The sequence below is a fragment of the Haliotis rubra genome, unplaced genomic scaffold (genome assembly GCF_003918875.1).
Source record: "Haliotis rubra isolate DU_JTF1 unplaced genomic scaffold, ASM391887v1 Scf158, whole genome shotgun sequence".
In the NCBI taxonomy this organism is placed as follows: domain Eukaryota; kingdom Metazoa; phylum Mollusca; class Gastropoda; order Lepetellida; family Haliotidae; genus Haliotis; species Haliotis rubra.
In genome coordinates, this window is record NW_025765536.1 from 1391624 (window position 1) to 1412222 (window position 20599).

General features: G+C 42.9%; 1 protein-coding gene across 1 annotated transcript; it reads left to right on the forward strand.

The window, feature by feature from the left end:
- The first annotated feature begins 302 nt into the window (after window positions 1-302).
- LOC124271144 (mucin-1-like) lies at window positions 303-1523 on the forward strand. The gene has a single exon (XM_046706210.1). The coding sequence runs from the start codon at window positions 303-305 to the stop codon at window positions 1521-1523; it is 1221 nt and encodes a 406-aa protein (XP_046562166.1).
- The last annotated feature ends 19076 nt before the right edge of the window (window positions 1524-20599 follow it).

A 20599-nucleotide genomic window follows, 5' to 3' on the forward strand; every position in this document is an offset into this window, starting at 1 on the left:
CACTGGATATGTTTAATGAAACAGCGATGGCGATCGATCGTCATATGACGCCGTGAATGGAGGCTGGGGATAACATTTGAATACACAATATCATGGACGGTTAATCGATTATAGGAATGTATGTGGCTTGTCAAGGGTTGTTTACGTTGTTGTTTGGTTTTCATAGATTTTCTATATGTGTCTAGTATTGTTTGCATTTCGTCTGGCTTTTGCACTCTATGACAGTCTGGACTGCTTCAAAACTGCTGATATTCATAGCTACGAATCTATAATCCCTATAGGCGACAACGGAGTTCACATAGATGTTTATCATAGTGTCGTTGGTCTTGGTTTTCGGCAAAGACTATTTTCAAGGCCATGTGCCACGTAATGCAAATGAACCTGTCAAAACACTCAAAAATGCAGATCTACCTCTCGTTGTAGAGCTAGCCATCCATGTAGCAAGTCTTGTTGAGCTACCCATCCATGTAGCAAGTATTGTTGAGTTACCCGTCCATGTAGCAAGAATTGTTGAGCTACCCATCCATGTAGCAAGGATTGTTGAGTTACCCATCCATGTAGCAAGTATTGTTGAGCTACCCATCCATGTAGCAAGTATTGTTGAGTTATCCGTCCATGTAGCAAGTATTGTTGAGCTACCCATCCATGTAGCAAGTAGTGTTCAGCTACCTGTCCACGTAGCAAGTATTGTTGAGCTGCCCGTCCATGTAGCAAGAATTGTTGAGCTACCCATCCATGTAGCAAGGATTGTTGAGTTACCCATCCATGTAGCAAGTATTGTTGAGCTACCCATCCATGTAGCAAGTATTGTTGAGTTATCCGTCCATGTAGCAAGTATTGTTGAGCTACCCATCCATGTAGCAAGTAGTGTTCAGCTACCTGTCCACGTAGCAAGTATTGTTGAGCTGCCCGTCCATGTAGCAAGTATTGTTGAGCTGCCCGTCCATGTAGCAAGGATTGTTGAGTTACCCATCCATGTAGCAAAAATTGTTGAGCTACCCATCCATGTAGCAAGTATTGTTGAGTTATCCGTCCATGTAGCAAGTATTGTTGAGCTACCCATCCATGTAGCAAGTAGTGTTCAGCTACCTGTCCACGTAGCAAGTATTGTTGAGCTGCCCGTCCATGTAGCAAGAATTGTTGAGCTACCCATCCATGTAGCAAGGATTGTTGAGTTACCCATCCATGTAGCAAGTATTGTTGAGCTACCCATCCATGTAGCAAGTATTGTTGAGTTATCCGTCCATGTAGCAAGTATTGTTGAGCTACCCATCCATGTAGCAAGTAGTGTTCAGCTACCTGTCCACGTAGCAAGTATTGTTGAGCTGCCCGTCCATGTAGCAAGTATTGTTGAGCTGCCCGTCCATGTAGCAAGTTTTGTTGAGCTGCCCGTCCATGTAGCAAGTATTGTTGAGCTACCCGTCCATGTAGCAAGTATTGTTGAGCTGCCCGTCCATGTAGCAAGTATTGTTGAGCTGTCCGTCCATGTAGCGAGTATTGTTGAGCTGCCCGTCCATGTTTGAAGTATTGTTGAGCTACCCGTCCATGTAGCAAGTATTGTTGAGCTGCCCGTCCATGTTGCAAGTATTGTTGAGCTGCCCGTCCATGTTGCACGTATTGTTGAGCTGTCCGTCCATGTAGCATGTATTGTTGAGCTGCCCGTCCATGTAGCAAGTATTGTTGAGCTGTCCGTCCATGTAGCAAGTATTGTTGAGCTGTCCGTCCATGTAGCAGGTATTGTTGAGTTGCCCGTCTATGTAGCAAGTATTGTTGAGCTGCCCGTCCATGTAGTAAGTATTGTTGAGCTACCCGTCCATGCAGCTTGCTTCATGTAGATGTTTCGCATTGCAGAATGAGTATGGTAAAAGTGAAAATAGTGTGGATCCAGGTTAGATCCTAGTTAACTAACCTGACCCTTGTCCCAGTCTTCAGTAAGACGATGTGGAACATCAGTATGTACGGAGCTGGGTTGAATATTTCAGTCAGCTGAAGGACTGTTTTCCCTGCTTCTTTAATGTAAACGTTATGTAATATCTGCATTGTAGATGTACGCCTTGTCCAATATCTGTCGTCATTAAAACGAGATTTACGCTGAAACGTTGCTTCCGACAAGGTTACTGAAGGGTGCAGCCTGAGTAGCATGTTTACGGACATTGACCCCTCCCTTTTAGGGGTGTAGGTTCAAGCATGGCGTGGGCAAGGACGGGAACTGAGGTCTGGCCTAGCAGGTCATAACTTGTGACTGGCGATGCCTAAATCAGCCAAATATTATACATCACCAGCGATAAAGTAGGGAGATGTAATAAAGCCGAGATTCGTATTGGTTTAAACATAAAATATAGAACCTAACGATATAATAAGCCATTACATCGATTTGTGCTGGCGGGGTTTGAGTGATGGGATTGGTGTAGGTTAGTCCCAGTTTAGTTTCCAGGCTTATGGAACTGCCTCGACATGATTGCATAGATCCTTGATATCATCACATGCAGACGTGACAACCTATTATTATATTGGAATAAACCTAAACGAATGTATCTACAATAACGTTGTATGAAAGACAAATTCCACATTGGTTTCCCTTGCATTAAGGTTTTGGTTTTTATCATGTTTCAGTTTCTTCTGTGACCAGGCCCTATCTCAGTTCTATTTGCATAATCTTAAGGATTCTGGCTGTATCATGTGCATGTGTTTACGGAATATATCAGGTGTTAATGTGCAGATCAGGTGTTCGTGAAATGCTGAGTGTTTGTTGTCGCACCGATGCTACTCGCCATAAACACATGCAAAGGTAGGGCAATTGTTTAGATGTTTGACACACTAAGCTTTCTGCGTAGATCTGAATACGAAACAGATCTAGATGATCTGGTATCACTTGTCTCCTTAATTTTCTAGATAGGTAATTCAGTTGAACAGTAATGTTTATGTCACCCTTATTGAACGATATCAGATCATCGATTTACCTGAAACTTAAACTAAGTTTGTTGTCAGATCACCTTGGATTATGTTTGCCAATCAGAGAAGACATGTTGATGCATATTTACAAAGAAGCAAATTAGCAAAGATGTAAGCACTCTCTCCCAACTTCGTCTGGAAGGTGTCCCAGCAGTTGACATGCTGTCTTTCAAGTATACTTCACTTGTCTCAGACCTTTTTCTATGAATGTGAAGAACGACCTCCTTTGATTGTATTAAGGATTATGGTTAATCTTACTTAGAGAGGGACCTCGATTTCTCTCCCTCTCTCAGTGGAAGCTATTCTGTTCAGTCGAAGCTATCTATAAACCGTACATGCAGGTCATGCTGGCTTTGCTGGGACAGTTCTGTTCCCTGTTTAGCAGTTTGTGCATTCTACCAGTGACATCAAGCACTGACTTAACCAACACCGGAAGCCACTCAACACTCTCATCTAGCCCTCATCTGGACATACACTTCCACAGCATCCATTATGGTCTTAAAGCTGTGGTCCCAATCGGTAGCAGGCTCTTCGTGATATATTTGAATAACTGACGAAGGTTGTTCTTGTCAACAATTAAGAAGTCCTGATTTAGTAGAGTCTGTTTCTGGTTTGGCGGAACGTTTCAAATCAATATGGAGAGCTACACTCTCCCGTCGATACTGGGGACTCTCAATTTGGAGATAGCCTTCCATCAGCAAAAGTTACTGCGAATCGTTTGATTTCTTTCAACGACACAGAGTATGTTTTTTTGTCTGTCTTTGTCCAGTCCCACTGGCTCCTGGAAGGGTGGAAACACCTATTCCAAATCAATGGTATTGGCCTCCGCCCTTTCGTGGCCATGGATAAGGAGATGCTGGCTGGCTAGAGCATTAGGGGGCTGCATCTATATAACATTACTGTACACAGCATTCGATCTAACGATTTTTCCTTTTACATCCTATAAGACCGACTACATTTAAGTCTAGTACATGGGTTGTATATTTTCTTTAATGTCCTAACTTTCATCCAAAGGGCAGTCTTAACGGCCCGTATGTACGTTTGTAGTAGACAAGAAATCCTTCTAACTGTTATGTCCTATGGTAGAATGTGTGTTTAGAGGGATGAGTGTAAAGACTGCCATTGTGTTGGACTCCAGGCCTGTAATGATGGTTATTACCGCCATGGTTCCGGGAATAGAGCCACGAGGTCGTGACTGCCAGGCAGTAAAGTGCCAGTACACCATTCTACCTGACAACAAAATGAACTTGCAGTTAGACATGTCTTTACTTTGACAATAGCCTCATGGCTCTACTGTCATCTCCGAGGACAGGACTTTAATACAATGACGTCAGAGTCATTTTAGTTTTGTTAAATGGCCACATGAATGAACGAGATGATTACTCATGTAGACATTTATCATATAATTGACGTCAACGCATGTAAACTAGATTGACATGAAACAAACATTATCTTTATCTACGCAATAGCATGTGGCCAAATCCTGATTGTTCAGTCAGGTCTTATGCCTGTTTATGTTATATATTGTTATATAGGGATATACTGTTACAAATATTCAAGTTATCAAAGGATCTGAATATGAGCATCTGGCAGTGAGTTATCCAGCAGCACCCAGTGCCACTGCCACAACTGGGTACAATGTGTGAAGCCCATGTCTGGTGTCCCCCGCCGTGATACTGCTGGAATATTGCTAAGAACGGTGTAAAACCCAACTCACTCACTCACTCACTCACTGTCACACCATAATTTCCAAGACAAGAACGAAAGTAGCTAGACTGTGGAACGTTGAGTGATGTGTAAAGTAGTTCGATGGGGGTCAGTGATGATGGCAACACAACAACCATGAGTGAGTGAGTGAGTTTGGTTTTTCGCCGCTTTTAGCAATATTCCAGCAATATCACGGCTGGGGACACCAGAAATGGGCTTCACACATTGCACCCATGTGAGGAATCGAACCGGGTCTTCAGCGTGACGACCGAACGCTTTACACAAGAACCGTACAAAGAGAATATTTCAGTGAGAAGGAAGAGGACGATCCTGTTTAATGCCACTTCGGATTATAATTTTGTGATTACTCTAGTAATCATAGAGTTTTCTGAATTCTCTTCCAACTAGTGTTATATAAGACCTGTACAGAAGTGGGGCGGTGGGGTAGCCTAGTAGTTAAGGCGTTCGCTCGTCACGCCGAAGACCCGGGTTCGATTCCCCACATGGGTACAATGTGTCAAGCCCATTTATGGTGTCCCCCGCCGTGATATTGCTGGAATATTGCTAAAAGCGGCGTAAAACCTAACTCACTCACTCACTGTACAAAAGTCACCAAATATATCGTTTCCATTGAATAGTAACTACCAAATTTCCGACATTCGCCACAAAGAGACAAGAAATGTTTTACAGGACAGATGCACCTTATCTTCCTGTGGAGCCCTAATACTAAAAGGGGCTTCGCTCAGATAGGCTACCAAAGAAAACAATTTCCTTTGGGGGTAGATTTCCTAATAAAATCACAAAACTGAGATAATTATAACCCATGAAATGTAGGGCTGTGCATATTTCAAGCTGATGGTCATATAACAGTTTTCATTGATAAAGGCCCGGCCTTTGATGTAAGGTCGTGAAAAGGTCTAGTCCACAACATGAAGGCTCGCCCCGAGATACTGTTATAGGCCTATGTTGTCACTGACGACCCTCGGGGGCTTCTTCCTGGTCTTAATGTCTAATAACCTGTCTCTGACAACCAGCCTCACGAGCAATAATATTTTATTGTTTCCCTTTATGGTGTGCACGCGCCACGTGGCCTCCAGACAGACCTGTGTTTGTAAACATGGTAGGATATAGTCACACTCCACTCGGCATGATCGTGTGGAAGACGTTCGTGTAGTACATGTATTTGTCGGTTTGCGGATTCAACCGGATTAAAAATCTACAATCAGAAAATTACACACCACAGTTACTGAAACCACACAATCAAACAACACTTACGAGTGGATAGTGAACTTTATAGATAGAAACTACACACCACAGTTACTGAAACCTCTCAATCAAACAACAGTTACGAGTGGATAGTGAAATTTATAGATAGAAACTACACACCACAGTTACTGATACCTCACAATCAAACAACACTTACGAGTGGATAGTGAAATTTATAGATAGAAACTACACACCACAGTTACTGATACCTCTCAATCAAACAACAGTTACGAGTGGATAGTGAAATTTATAGATAGAAACTACACACCACAGTTACTGATACCTCACAATCAAACAACAGTTACGAGTGGATAGTGAAATTTATAGATAGAAACTACACACCACAGTTACTGATACCTCACAGTCAAACAACATGTACACTTACGAGTGGATAGTGAAATTTATAGATAGAAACTACACACCACAGTTACTGATACCTCTCAATCAAACAACAGTTACGAGTGGATAGTGAAATTTATAGATAGAAACTACACACCACAGTTACTGATACCTCACAATAAAAAAACAGTTTATGTTCCTGTGACGCGTCAGTCTGTCATGAGCGGATAGTGAAATGTACTCAACATCAAACAGATAAGGACCACCCCAATTTTCAATATTAAAGTATTCATAGGCTCATATTATGATCCATATACTAGTACTTAGATATTGAATATTAGGTGGCCCTTACCATTTTTGTTGGGGGAAATTTAGAAACAAAATAACCGGTCATGTAATAAGTGATAATAGTGTAAGCTCGTCAAGCCTCAATCACAGGAGGATCAGTGGGGTAGCCTAGTGGTTAACACGTTTGCTCGTCACGACGAAGGCCAGGGTTCGAGTCCCCGCATGGGTACAATGTGTGAAGCCCATTTCTGGTGTCCTCCGCCGTAATATTGCTGGAATATTGCTAACAGCGGCGTAAAACTAAAGTCTCTCAGTCTGGGGTTCGATACCTTATATGGGTACAATGTGTGAAGCCCATTTCTGGTGTCCCCCGCCGTAATATTGCTGGAATATTGCTAACAGCGGCGTAAAACTACAGTCACTCAGTCTGGGGTTCGATACCTTATATGGGTACAATGTGTGAAGCCCATTTCTGGTGTCCCCCGCCGTAATATTGCTGTAATATTGCTACAGCGGCGTAAAACTACAGTCACTCAGTCTGGGGTTCGATACCTTATATGGGTACAATGTGTGAAGCCCATTTCTGGTGTCCCCCGCCGTAATATTGCTGGAATATTGCTAACAGCGGCGTAAAACTAAAGTCACTCAGTCTGGGGTTCGATACCTTATATGGGTACAATGTGTGAAGCCCATTTCTGGTGTCCCCCACCGTAATATTGCTGGAATATTGCTAACAGCGGCGTAAAACTACAGTCACTCAGTCTGGGGTTCGATACCTTATATGGGTACAATGTGTGAAGCCCATTTCTGGTGTCCCCCACCGTAATATTGCTGGAATATTGCTAACAGTGGCGTAAAACTAAAGTCACTCAGTCTGGGGTTCGATACCTTATATGGGTACAATGTGTGAAGCCCATTTCTGGTGTCCCCCGCCGTAATATTGCTGGAATATTGCTAACAGCGGCGTAAAACTAAAGTCTCTCAGTCTGGGGTTCGATACCTTATATGGGTACAATGTGTGAAGCCCATTTCTGGTGTCCCCCGCCGTAATATTGCTGGAATATTGCTAACAGCGGCGTAAAACTACAGTCACTCAGTCTGGGGTTCGATACCTTATATGGGTACAATGTGTGAAGCCCATTTCTGGTGTCCCCCGCCGTAATATTGCTGGAATATTGCTAACAGCGGCGTAAAACTACAGTCACTCAGTCTGGGGTTCGATACCTTATATGGGTACAATGTGTGAAGCCCATTTCTGGTGTCCCCCGCCGTAATATTGCTGGAATATTGCTAACAGCGGCGTAAAACTAAAAAGTCTCAGTCTGGGGTTCGATACCTTATATGGGTACAATGTGTGAAGCCCATTTCTGGTGTCCCCCGCCGTAATATTGCTGTAATATTGCTAACAGCGGCGTAAAACTAAAGTCACTCAGTCTGGGGTTCGATACCTTATATGGGTACAATGTGTGAAGCCCATTTCTGGTGTCCCCCGCCGTAATATTGCTGGAATATTGCTAACAGCGGCGTAAAACTAAAGTCACTCAGTCTGGGGTTCGATACCTTATATGGGTACAATGTGTGAAGCCCATTTCTGGTGTCCCCCGCCGTAATATTGCTGGAACATTGCTAACAGCGGCGTAAAACTAAAGTCACTCAGTCTGGGGTTCGATACCTTATATGGGTACAATGTGTGAAGCCCATTTCTGGTGTCCCCACCGTAATATTGCTGGAATATTGCTAACAGCGGCGTAAAACTAAAGTCACTCAGTCTGGGGTTCGATACCTTATATGGGTACAATGTGTGAAGCCCATTTCTGGTGTCCCCACCGTAATATTGCTGGAATATTGCTAACAGCGGCGTAAAACTAAAGTCACTCAGTCTGGGGTTCGATACCTTATATGGGTACAATGTGTGAAGCCCATTTCTGGTGTCCCCACCGTAATATTGCTGGAATATTGCTAACAGCGGCGTAAAACTAAAGTCACTCAGTCTGGGGTTCGATACCTTATATGGGTACAATGTGTGAAGCCCATTTCTGGTGTCCCCACCGTAATATTGCTGGAATATTGCTAACAGCGGCGTAAAACTAAAGTCACTCAGTCTGGGGTTCGATACCTTATATGGGTACAATGTGTGAAGCCCATTTCTGGTGTCCCCACCGTAATATTGCTGGAATATTGCTAACAGCGGCGTAAAACTAAAGTCACTCAGTCTGGGGTTCGATACCTTATATGGGTACAATGTGTGAAGCCCATTTCTGGTGTCCCCCGCCGTAATATTGCTGGAATATTGCTAACAGCGGCGTAAAACTAAAGTCACTCAGTCTGGGGTTCGATACCTTATATGGGTACAATGTGTGAAGCCCATTTCTGGTGTCCCCCGCCGTAATATTGCTGGAATATTGCTAACAGCGGCGTAAAACTAAAGTCACTCAGTCTGGGGTTCGATACCTTATATGGGTACAATGTGTGAAGCCCATTTCTGGTGTCCCCCGCCGTAATATTGCTGGAATATTGCTAACAGCGGCGTAAAACTAAAGTCACTCAGTCTGGGGTTCGATACCTTATATGGGTACAATGTGTGAAGCCCATTTCTGGTGTCCCCCGCCGTAATATTGCTGGAATATTGCTAACAGCGGCGTAAAACTAAAGTCACTCAGTCTGGGGTTCGATACCTTATATGGGTACAATGTGTGAAGCCCATTTCTGGTGTCCCCACCGTAATATTGCTGGAATATTGCTAACAGCGGCGTAAAACTAAAGTCACTCAGTCTGGGGTTCGATACCTTATATGGGTACAATGTGTGAAGCCCATTTCTGGTGTCCCCGCCGTAAATATTGCTGGAATATTGCTAACAGCGGCGTAAAACTAAAGTCACTCAGTCTGGGGTTCGATACCTTATATGGGTACAATGTGTGAAGCCCATTTCTGGTGTCCCCCGCCGTAATATTGCTGGAATATTGCTAACAGCGGCGTAAAACTAAAGTCACTCAGTCTGGGGTTCGATACCTTATATGGGTACAATGTGTGAAGCCCATTTCTGGTGTCCCCCGCCGTAATATTGCTGGAATATTGCTAACAGCGGCGTAAAACTAAAGTCACTCAGTCTGGGGTTCGATACCTTATATGGGTACAATGTGTGAAGCCCATTTCTGGTGTCCCCACCGTAATATTGCTGGAATATTGCTAACAGCGGCGTAAAACTAAAGTCACTCAGTCTGGGGTTCGATACCTTATATGGGTACAATGTGTGAAGCCCATTTCTGGTGTCCCCACCGTAATATTGCTGGAATATTGCTAACAGCGGCGTAAAACTAAAGTCACTCAGTCTGGGGTTCGATACCTTATATGGGTACAATGTGTGAAGCCCATTTCTGGTGTCCCCCGCCGTAATATTGCTGGAATATTGCTAACAGCGGCGTAAAACTAAAGTCACTCAGTCTGGGGTTCGATACCTTATATGGGTACAATGTGTGAAGCCCATTTCTGGTGTCCCCCACCGTAATATTGCTGGAATATTGCTAACAGCGGCGTAAAACTACAGTCACTCAGTCTGGGGTTCGATACCTTATATGGGTACAATGTGTGAAGCCCATTTCTGGTGTCCCCCACCGTAATATTGCTGGAATATTGCTAACAGCGGCGTAAAACTAAAGTCACTCAGTCTGGGGTTCGATACCTTATATGGGTACAATGTGTGAAGCCCATTTCTGGTGTCCCCCGCCGTAATATTGCTGGAATATTGCTAACAGCGGCGTAAAACTAAAGTCACTCAGTCTGGGGTTCGATACCTTATATGGGTACAATGTGTGAAGCCCATTTCTGGTGTCCCCCGCCGTAATATTGCTGGAATATTGCTAACAGCGGCGTAAAACTAAAGTCACTCAGTCTGGGGTTCGATACCTTATATGGGTACAATGTGTGAAGCCCATTTCTGGTGTCCCCCGCCGTAATATTGCTGGAATATTGCTAACAGCGGCGTAAAACTAAAGTCACTCAGTCTGGGGTTCGATACCTTATATGGGTACAATGTGTGAAGCCCATTTCTGGTGTCCCCCGCCGTAATATTGCTGGAATATTGCTAACAGCGGCGTAAAACTACAGTCACTCAGTCTGGGGTTCGATACCTTATATGGGTACAATGTGTGAAGCCCATTTCTGGTGTCCCCCACCGTAATATTGCTGGAATATTGCTAACAGCGGCGTAAAACTAAAGTCACTCAGTCTGGGGTTCGATACCTTATATGGGTACAATGTGTGAAGCCCATTTCTGGTGTCCCCCGCCGTAATATTGCTGGAATATTGCTAACAGCGGCGTAAAACTAAAGTCACTCAGTCAGGGGTTCGATACCTTATATGGGTACAATGTGTGAAGCCCATTTCTGGTGTCCCCCGCCGTAATATTGCTGGAATATTGCTAACAGCGGCGTAAAACTAAAGTGTCTCAGTCTGGGGTTCGATACCTTATATGGGTACAATGTGTGAAGCCCATTTCTGGTGTCCCCCGCCGTAATATTGCTGGAATATTGCTAACAGCGGCGTAAAACTACAGTCACTCAGTCTGGGGTTCGATACCTTATATGGGTACAATGTGTGAAGCCCATTTCGGGTGTCCCCCGCCGTAATATTGCTGGAATATTGCTAACAGCGGCGTAAAACTACAGTCACTCAGTCTGGGGTTCGATACCTTATATGGGTACAATGTGTGAAGCCCATTTCTGGTGTCCCCCGCCGTAATATTGCTGGAATATTGCTTACAGCGGCGTAAAACTAAAGTCTCTCAGTCTGGGGTTCGATACCTTATATGGGTACAATGTGTGAAGCCCATTTCTGGTGTCCCCCGCCGTAATATTGCTGGAATATTGCTAACAGCGGCGTAAAACTAAAGTCACTCAGTCTGGGGTTCGATACCTTATATGGGTACAATGTGTGAAGCCCATTTCTGGTGTCCCCGCCGTAATATTGCTGGAATATTGCTAACAGCGGCGTAAAACTAAAGTCTCAGTCTGGGGTTCGATACCTTATATGGGTACAATGTGTGAAGCCCATTTCTGGTGTCCCCCGCCGTAATATTGCTGGAATATTGCTAACAGCGGCGTAAAACTAAAGTCACTCAGTCTGGGGTTCGATACCTTATATGGGTACAATGTGTGAAGCCCATTTCTGGTGTCCCCCGCCGTAATATTGCTGGAATATTGCTAACAGCGGCGTAAAACTAAAGTCACTCAGTCTGGGGTTCGATACCTTATATGGGTACAATGTGTGAAGCCCATTTCTGGTGTCCCCCGCCGTAATATTGCTGGAATATTGCTAACAGCGGCGTAAAACTAAAGTCACTCAGTCTGGGGTTCGATACCTTATATGGGTACAATGTGTGAAGCCCATTTCTGGTGTCCCCCGTCGTAATATTGCTGGAATATTGCTAACAGCGGCGTAAAACTAAAGTCACTCAGTCTGGGGTTCGATACCTTATATGGGTACAATGTGTGAAGCCCATTTCTGGTGTCCCCACCGTAATATTGCTGGAATATTGCTAACAGCGGCGTAAAACTAAAGTCACTCAGTCTGGGGTTCGATACCTTATATGGGTACAATGTGTGAAGCCCATTTCTGGTGTCCCCCGCCGTAATATTGCTGGAATATTGCTAACAGCGGCGTAAAACTAAAGTCACTCAGTCTGGGGTTCGATACCTTATATGGGTACAATGTGTGAAGCCCATTTCTGGTGTCCCCCGCCGTAATATTGCTGGAATATTGCTAACAGCGGCGTAAAACTAAAGTCACTCAGTCTGGGGTTCGATACCTTATATGGGTACAATGTGTGAAGCCCATTTCTGGTGTCCCCCACCGTAGTATTGCTGGAATATTGCTAACAGCGGCGTAAAACTACAGTCACTCAGTCTGGGGTTCGATACCTTATATGGGTACAATGTGTGAAGCCCATTTCTGGTGTCCCCCACCGTAATATTGCTGGAATATTGCTAACAGCGGCGTAAAACTAAAGTCTCTCAGTCTGGGGTTCGATACCTTATATGGGTACAATGTGTGAAGCCCATTTCTGGTGTCACCTACCGTAATATTGCTGGAATATTGCTAACAGCGGCGTAAAACTACAGTCACTCAGTCTGGGGTTCGATACCTTATATGGGTACAATGTGTGAAGCCCATTTCTGGTGTCCCCCGCCGTAATATTGCTGGAATATTGCTAACAGCGGCGTAAAACTACAGTCACTCAGTCTGGGGTTCGATACCTTATATGGGTACAATGTGTGAAGCCCATTTCTGGTGTCCCCCGCCGTAATATTGCTGGAATATTGCTAACAGCGGCGTAAAACTAAAGTCTCTCAGTCTGGGGTTCGATACCTTATATGGGTACAATGTGTGAAGCCCATTTCTGGTGTCCCCACCGTAATATTGCTGGAATATTGCTAACAGCGGCGTAAAACTAAAGTCACTCAGTCTGGGGTTCGATACCTTATATGGGTACAATGTGTGAAGCCCATTTCTGGTGTCCCCACCGTAATATTGCTGGAATATTGCTAACAGCGGCGTAAAACTAAAGTCACTCAGTCTGGGGTTCGATACCTTATATGGGTACAATGTGTGAAGCCCATTTCTGGTGTCCCCCGCCGTAATATTGCTGGAATATTGCTAACAGCGGCGTAAAACTAAAGTCACTCAGTCTGGGGTTCGATACCTTATATGGGTACAATGTGTGAAGCCCATTTCTGGTGTCCCCCGCCGTAATATTGCTGGAATATTGCTAACAGCGGCGTAAAACTAAAGTCACTCAGTCTGGGGTTCGATACCTTATATGGGTACAATATGTGAAGCCCATTTCTGGTGTCCCCCGCCGTAATATTGCTGGAATATTGCTAACAGCGGCGTAAAACTAAAGTCACTCAGTCTGGGGTTCGATACCTTATATGGGTACAATGTGTGAAGCCCATTTCTGGTGTCCCCCACCGTAATATTGCTGGAATATTGCTAACAGCGGCGTAAAACTAAAGTCTCTCAGTCTGGGGTTCGATACCTTATATGGGTACAATGTGTGAAGCCCATTTCTGGTGTCCCCCACCGTAATATTGCTGGAATATTGCTAACAGCGGCGTAAAACTAAAGTCACTCAGTCTGGGGTTCGATACCTTATATGGGTACAATGTGTGAAGCCCATTTCTGGTGTCCCCCGCCGTAATATTGCTGGAATATTGCTAACAGCGGCGTAAAACTAAAGTCTCTCAGTCTGGGGTTCGATACCTTATATGGGTACAATGTGTGAAGCCCATTTCTGGTGTCCCCCGCCGTAATATTGCTGGAATATTGCTAACAGCGGCGTAAAACTAAAGTCTCTCAGTCTGGGGTTCGATACCTTATATGGGTACAATGTGTGAAGCCCATTTCTGGTGTCCCCCGCCGTAATATTGCTGGAATATTGCTAACAGCGGCGTAAAACTAAAGTCTCTCAGTCTGGGGTTCGATACCTTATATGGGTACAATGTGTGAAGCCCATTTCTGGTGTCCCCCGCCGTAATATTGCTGGAATATTGCTAACAGCGGCGTAAAACTAAAGTCTCTCAGTCTGGGGTTCGATACCTTATATGGGTACAATGTGTGAAGCCCATTTCTGGTGTCCCCCGCCGTAATATTGCTGGAATATTGCTAACAGCGGCGTAAAACTAAAGTCACTCAGTCTGGGGTTCGATACCTTATATGGGTACAATGTGTGAAGCCCATTTCTGGTGTCCCCCGCCGTAATATTGCTGGAATATTGCTAACAGCGGCGTAAAACTAAAGTCACTCAGTCTGGGGTTCGATACCTTATATGGGTACAATGTGTGAAGCCCATTTCTGGTGTCCCCCGCCGTAATATTGCTGGAATATTGCTAACAGCGGCGTAAAACTAAAGTCACTCAGTCTGGGGTTCGATACCTTACATGGGTACAATGTGTGAAGCCCATTTCTGGTGTCCCCCGCCGTAATATTGCTGGAATATTGCTAACAGCGGCGTAAAACTAAAGTCACTCAGTCTGGGGTTCGATACCTTATATGGGTACAATGTGTGAAGCCCATTTCTGGTGTCCCCCACCGTAATATTGCTGGAATATTGCTAACAGCGGCGTAAAACTAAAGTCACTCAGTCTGGGGTTCGATACCTTATATGGGTACAATGCGTGAAGCCCATTTCTGGTGTCCCCCACCGTAATATTGCTGGAATATTGCTAACAGCGGCGTAAAACTACAGTCACTCAGTCTGGGGTTCGATACCTTATATGGGTACAATGTGTGAAGCCCATTTCTGGTGTCCCCCACCGTAATATTGCTGGAATATTGCTAACAGCGGCGTAAAACTAAAGTCACTCAGTCTGGGGTTCGATACCTTATATGGGTACAATGTGTGAAGCCCATTTCTGGTGTCCCCCGCCGTAATATTGCTGGAATATTGCTAACAGCGGCGTAAAACTACAGTCACTCAGTCTGGGGTTCGATACCTTATATGGGTACAATGTGTGAAGCTAGTTATCTTGAGTCTCCTCCAGGCTGTGGCTGGGAATAATGATCATACTCATAAACTATTCAGTATAAGAAAGTTGACCCTGCAATAACCGAGGAAATCAGTTAGATCCATTTTGTTTGGCTGAATTAATTCTTGTGAAAAAAAGCACAACCACCTTTTGCAAACAAATGCTTCAGTTGGATCCAGATTGTCCGCCCATTATACAGTCATTATATCACACCAGACCGACCGACAAACAGGCAGTAAATGGGACGAATATCCTCAAGCGATTACTCCACACAAACTACAAATGAAATTCTTTATTAATATTCCTTTCTTTCTCAATATTTTCCACCATTAGAGAATATAATTGAGTCTGTCCGCAGCCCGGCTTGAACATGACAGAAAAGGATATCGTGTTCGGTCAATCAACATCACCAAACAGCAAAATCACGTCTTTACCCAAACATTAAGTCGACATTATATTAAGTAGACCAAAAGCTACTTATTAAGGCTTCAGGGGAGGACATGAAACGAGAACCACGCTTGATGATGTGCGTAAAACCCAAAGGAGATTTCGTGAGGGAAAAAGCACACGACATTTAATTCTAATGGCTGTTACTGGAGGAGGTCTACACACATGGTAATCATTGGTGGGATTTTGACGTCATGTTTATCAAGGATGTTAGTAAATCTCGGCCAACTATGCCATATATCTTTTTCTACATGGGAGCGTGCAAGGCAGACGACATTCACCAATCCAAGACTGAAATATCAAACGTCAAAGGTCGCTTAACTTAACCTTGGCTGTTGATGACGTAACGAGACCCCTGCAGTTTGGAGATAAGACAGACAAAAGGGCAAATTCGTCACGCAAGTAGGATAATAATGCCACAAAAATGGAGGAAAATATACCCTCAAGTCGTGTGTATTATTTCTCGTGTTACAAAGTAGAAACAAATATTTTGGCGAGCTTGCGTGTAACAGTGAGATGATGATAGCATTTACACTGACGCTCATCTGTGTGCGTGTTTTACAAGATTGATGGGTCCAATTATTGTCCATTTCTAAATAATTCGTCAGTGGTTCACATACCTAGTGAAATTATGCGGAACGCCCCGGTAATATCCTCATTTAGCAAACATTTCTGATTGTGACATGACATTTCTATCTTTTATGGGTTGAAGCATCAAGAGATGGCGAGTCCTGCCCTGCAAGGTGGAATGGTCTGTCGTCCAAGTCTGTTGATGATTATGCCTTCTTCAAAAGCACAAAGTGGAATAAACTGAAGTCTTGTACAGATTGTCCCGACCATAGTTTGACTGACATTTGTTCAAGCATGAACAAAAGTATGCTTTAAAAAACTTAAAGATGTCCCTAAAAAAGCATAAGTTACAGAAATTACAGGAAACAAATATTTTTGTCTCATATTTATGAAGTTTGTCTGGCATTTTTTACAAAAACCTGCACAGACAATATTGAGTCTTGAAGTAGTGGCCTTTCTCTAACATAATTGTTGGTTTTAAAGCTTTTAACGAGAGAATCTTCTGCTTACAAGACCGCCTGGATTAATGATTGTGTGGTCAGAGTGTAACGCAGTCTGACGTCATGGACCGGTGATCATGGTATTAATCTCTATTGGGTAGCCGGCCTCGACTATTTGTGGAAGCTGCGTTATACAACTCTCTCCCTAAATGGACTGATATTCTTAAAGGCTACTGCAACTATACTCCTACACATGGTGCAAAGTATGTGAACGTATATATGTCAGCTACAGCTGGCATCTTCTGAGTCATTAATACTTGTTGTCAGGTTATCGGAAAAAACTTGCGATGATTGTGACATGCGCAGTTGTATACTACAGTAGTGGAGTGTTTGTTGTTCCTTCCCGATGACTGAAACATGTCACCATTCCTCTGTCCAGTTATTTATATAGCCTGCGCCAAGCATCGCCATGGTGTCATTTCGTTTATGAACAGTGACCTGTTGAAAATGTTACATCCTCTAATGTGGAGTTTAATACATGAGTCTGTCACCACATGGGGAAATATGACAATAGGATAGCACGGACAGGATGGAGAGCGTCATAATCATGATAACCATATGATAAATGAAACGCACTTGGACAAACATACCACACAGCATGCATGCCACCGAATGAGATTACACGGCTATCAGACATCTAAGCAGAAAGATCTTCCCAATCCGGGCATCTGTGAAAACGGACGGTTGATAAAGAGTAACGTGCAGATTATTAGTGGTTAGCTCCCTATACACAGGGGCGTTGGGCTAGGAATAAAAAATGTGCGTTTTCTAAAGTGCCCATATCCAAACAACCTCACAATGTATCTCATTTTACAGTCTAGTAATATATAGTAGGTGAAATCCAACATTATGACGTTCTTTTTGAGTCATATCATATTCCACACTGAATCATGACATCCAACTTCTCGCCTTCTGTCAACTGTGTAATGGTGTAATGTGTTCTTCTGTCAACTGAGTAATGGTGTAATGTGTTCTTCTGTCAACTGAGTAATGGTGTAATATGTTCTTCTGTCAACTGAGTAATGGTGTAATGTGTTTTTCTGTCAACTGAGTAATGGTGTTATGTGTTCTTCTGTCAACTGAGTAATGGTGTTATGTGTTCTTCTGTCAACTGAGTAATGGTGTTATGTGTTTTTCTGTCAACTGAGTAATGGTGTAATAATGTCTTCTGTCAACTGAGTAATGGTGTTATGTGTTCTTCTGTCAACTGAGTAATGGTGTTATGTGTTCTTCTATCAACTGAGTAATGGTGTAATGTGTTTTTCTGTCAACTGAGTAATGGTGTTATGTGTTCTTCTATCAACTGAGTAATGGTGTAATGTGTTTTTCTGTCAACTGAGTAATGGTGTAATATGTTTTTCTGTCAACTGAGTAATGGTGTAATAATGTCTTCTGTCAACTGAGTAATGGTGTTATGTGTTCTTCTGTCAACTGAGTAATGGTGTTATGTGTTCTTCTATCAACTGAGTAATGGTGTAATGTGTTTTTCTGTCAACTGAGTAATGGTGTTATGTGTTCTTCTATCAACTGAGTAATGGTGTAATGTGTTTTTCTGTCAACTGAGTAATGGTGTTATGTGTTCTTCTATCAACTGAGTAATGGTGTAATAATGTCTTCTGTCAACTGAGTAATGGTGTTATGTGTTCTTCTGTCAACTGAGTAATGGTGTAATATGTTCTTCTGTCAACTGAGTAATGGTGTAATAATGTCTTCTGTCAACTGAGTAATGGTGTTATGTGTTCTTCTGTCAACTGAGTAATGGTGTAATATGTTCTTCTGTCAACTGAGTAATGGTGTTATGTGTTTTTCTGTCAACTGAGTAATGGTGTAATAATGTCTTCTGTCAACTGAGTAATGGTGTTATGTGTTCTTCTGTCAACTGAGTAATGGTGTTATGTGTTCTTCTATCAACTGAGTAATGGTGTAATGTGTTTTTCTGTCAACTGAGTAATGGTGTTATGTGTTCTTCTATCAACTGAGTAATGGTGTAATGTGTTTTTCTGTCAACTGAGTAATGGTGTAATATGTTTTTCTGTCAACTGAGTAATGGTGTAATATGTTCTTCTGTCAACTGAGTAATGGGTAATGTGTTCTTCTGTCAACTGAGTAATGGTGTTATGTGTTCTTCTGTCAACTGAGTAATGGTGTTATGTGTTCTTCTGTCAACTGAGTAATGGTGTAATAATGTGTTCTTCTGTCAACTGAGTAATGGTGTAATGTGTTCTTCTGTCAACTGAGTAATGGTGTAATATGTGTTCTTCTGTCAACTGAGTAATGGTGTAATGTGTTCTTCTGTCAACTGAGTAATGGTGTAATATGTTCTTCTGTCATCTGAGTAATGGTGTTATGTGTTCTTCTGTCAACTGAGTAATGGTGTTATGTGTTCTTCTGTCAACTGAGTAATGGTGTAACTGAGTAATGTTCTTCTGTCAACTGAGTAATGGTGTTATGTGTTCTTCTGTCAACTGAGTAATGGTGTAATATGTTCTTCTGTCAACTGAGTAATGGTGTAATATGTTCTTCTGTGTACGAGGCTCTGCAACTAATGGTGTATATTGGGTATTCAAAGCTGTGTATCTATTGCGAGCAATAAACCTAATGTTCGAATCAGTGAAGACAGACAATAAGGAAATGTTGACACAGCTGATTCTATAATAGTACTCTGACTTGATGCTGTCAGGATACTGTCTCTGTCCTGACAATTCATATCTCAGGTTTAGAGTTACATTATTCCAAAGCTTTGTGAATGGCGTAAGAATATTTTTTTCTACGAAGCGTTTTTCGATGTTTGTGGAGACACGGCTGCTTTTTAAATAGTTGTCCCGTAAGAAAATAGCCGATCCCAATTCCAATATGATGTTTGGAATTGGGTGCAGTCCAAACGTTTAAAACGGGATGAGAGGGCTAATGGGACAAACGCTTTTTGTGGGGTCGATTCCTTGCACACTCTCAGCTTTAACAAACAAAACCGCAGCTATATATTACAATATTAATGGTGTGACTAGTAGATAAAACCATCCTTGGTGAGTTTCACATCATCATGACGTCAGACATCCTTATTACACCCCTTCTTCATTCACTCATCACTTTACCAACAATCCCAGTCCGGAAAATGATTGTATTTCAGACTTTGTATAATAACATTGGTGGGCGTTTGTCTCTAACTATAACTCCTCTGTCCTTCCAAACCAACATCACTGGAGAATGACGTCAAATATCAGTGGCTTCTTAATCAGACGTCAACTGAAGTGTCCTTCATAGGGAACTTCTTCTTTATTCTATCGCAGCTTCTGGAGTGGCTGGGTCTTTGTATCCGATGTTCATTGTATTCCAAAATTAGTTCATTTCATGCCCCGATGCCTTGTGCTCATGCCCCAGTGTTAAAGGGGTTCCAATGAGAGCAACGTGATAAGGAGAATGGTTTTAAATGCTTTTGAACATAAAAAAACCTTGGCTAATTAAGTTTTCTATAATTGCGATCAATATTACTCCAAGGCGTTTGTGTTTTTGCCTTTGAAGTTTAGCAAATAACACAGGCCTGGAATCCTTCTTCGCAATCAAAGGATATGACATTCGCTTTATCTGGCATCCGAAGGTCATCCTCAAGATGGAAACGTCTAAACAACCTAGATTTGAAGAGTTGTTCCAGATTTTAATGTAGTCGTCAAGTTGTAGTTCGCTGCGAAACTCGAGCTTAGAGCAGTCAATATGGAGATTTAAGTACCAGTGTCAGAAAAAGAAATGTTCAGTGAAAACAGAGGTCATTTCACTCAGAGGATCATGTTTTTATTGTCAGTAATATTACTTCTGTATAGATATGTAAACAATGTGGCCCAGCCAGTGACTGACAGCATGAGCATACATGTAGTTGCTGTAGAGATCTGATGTCATACAACGAGACTATGGCACGCGCGTCTTTATTCAAGTGGTTTATTCAACAAGAGACGTAGATCATCGGCCCATGACACAGCAGGTGTACAGCAGCCACAATACATATTGCCTACATT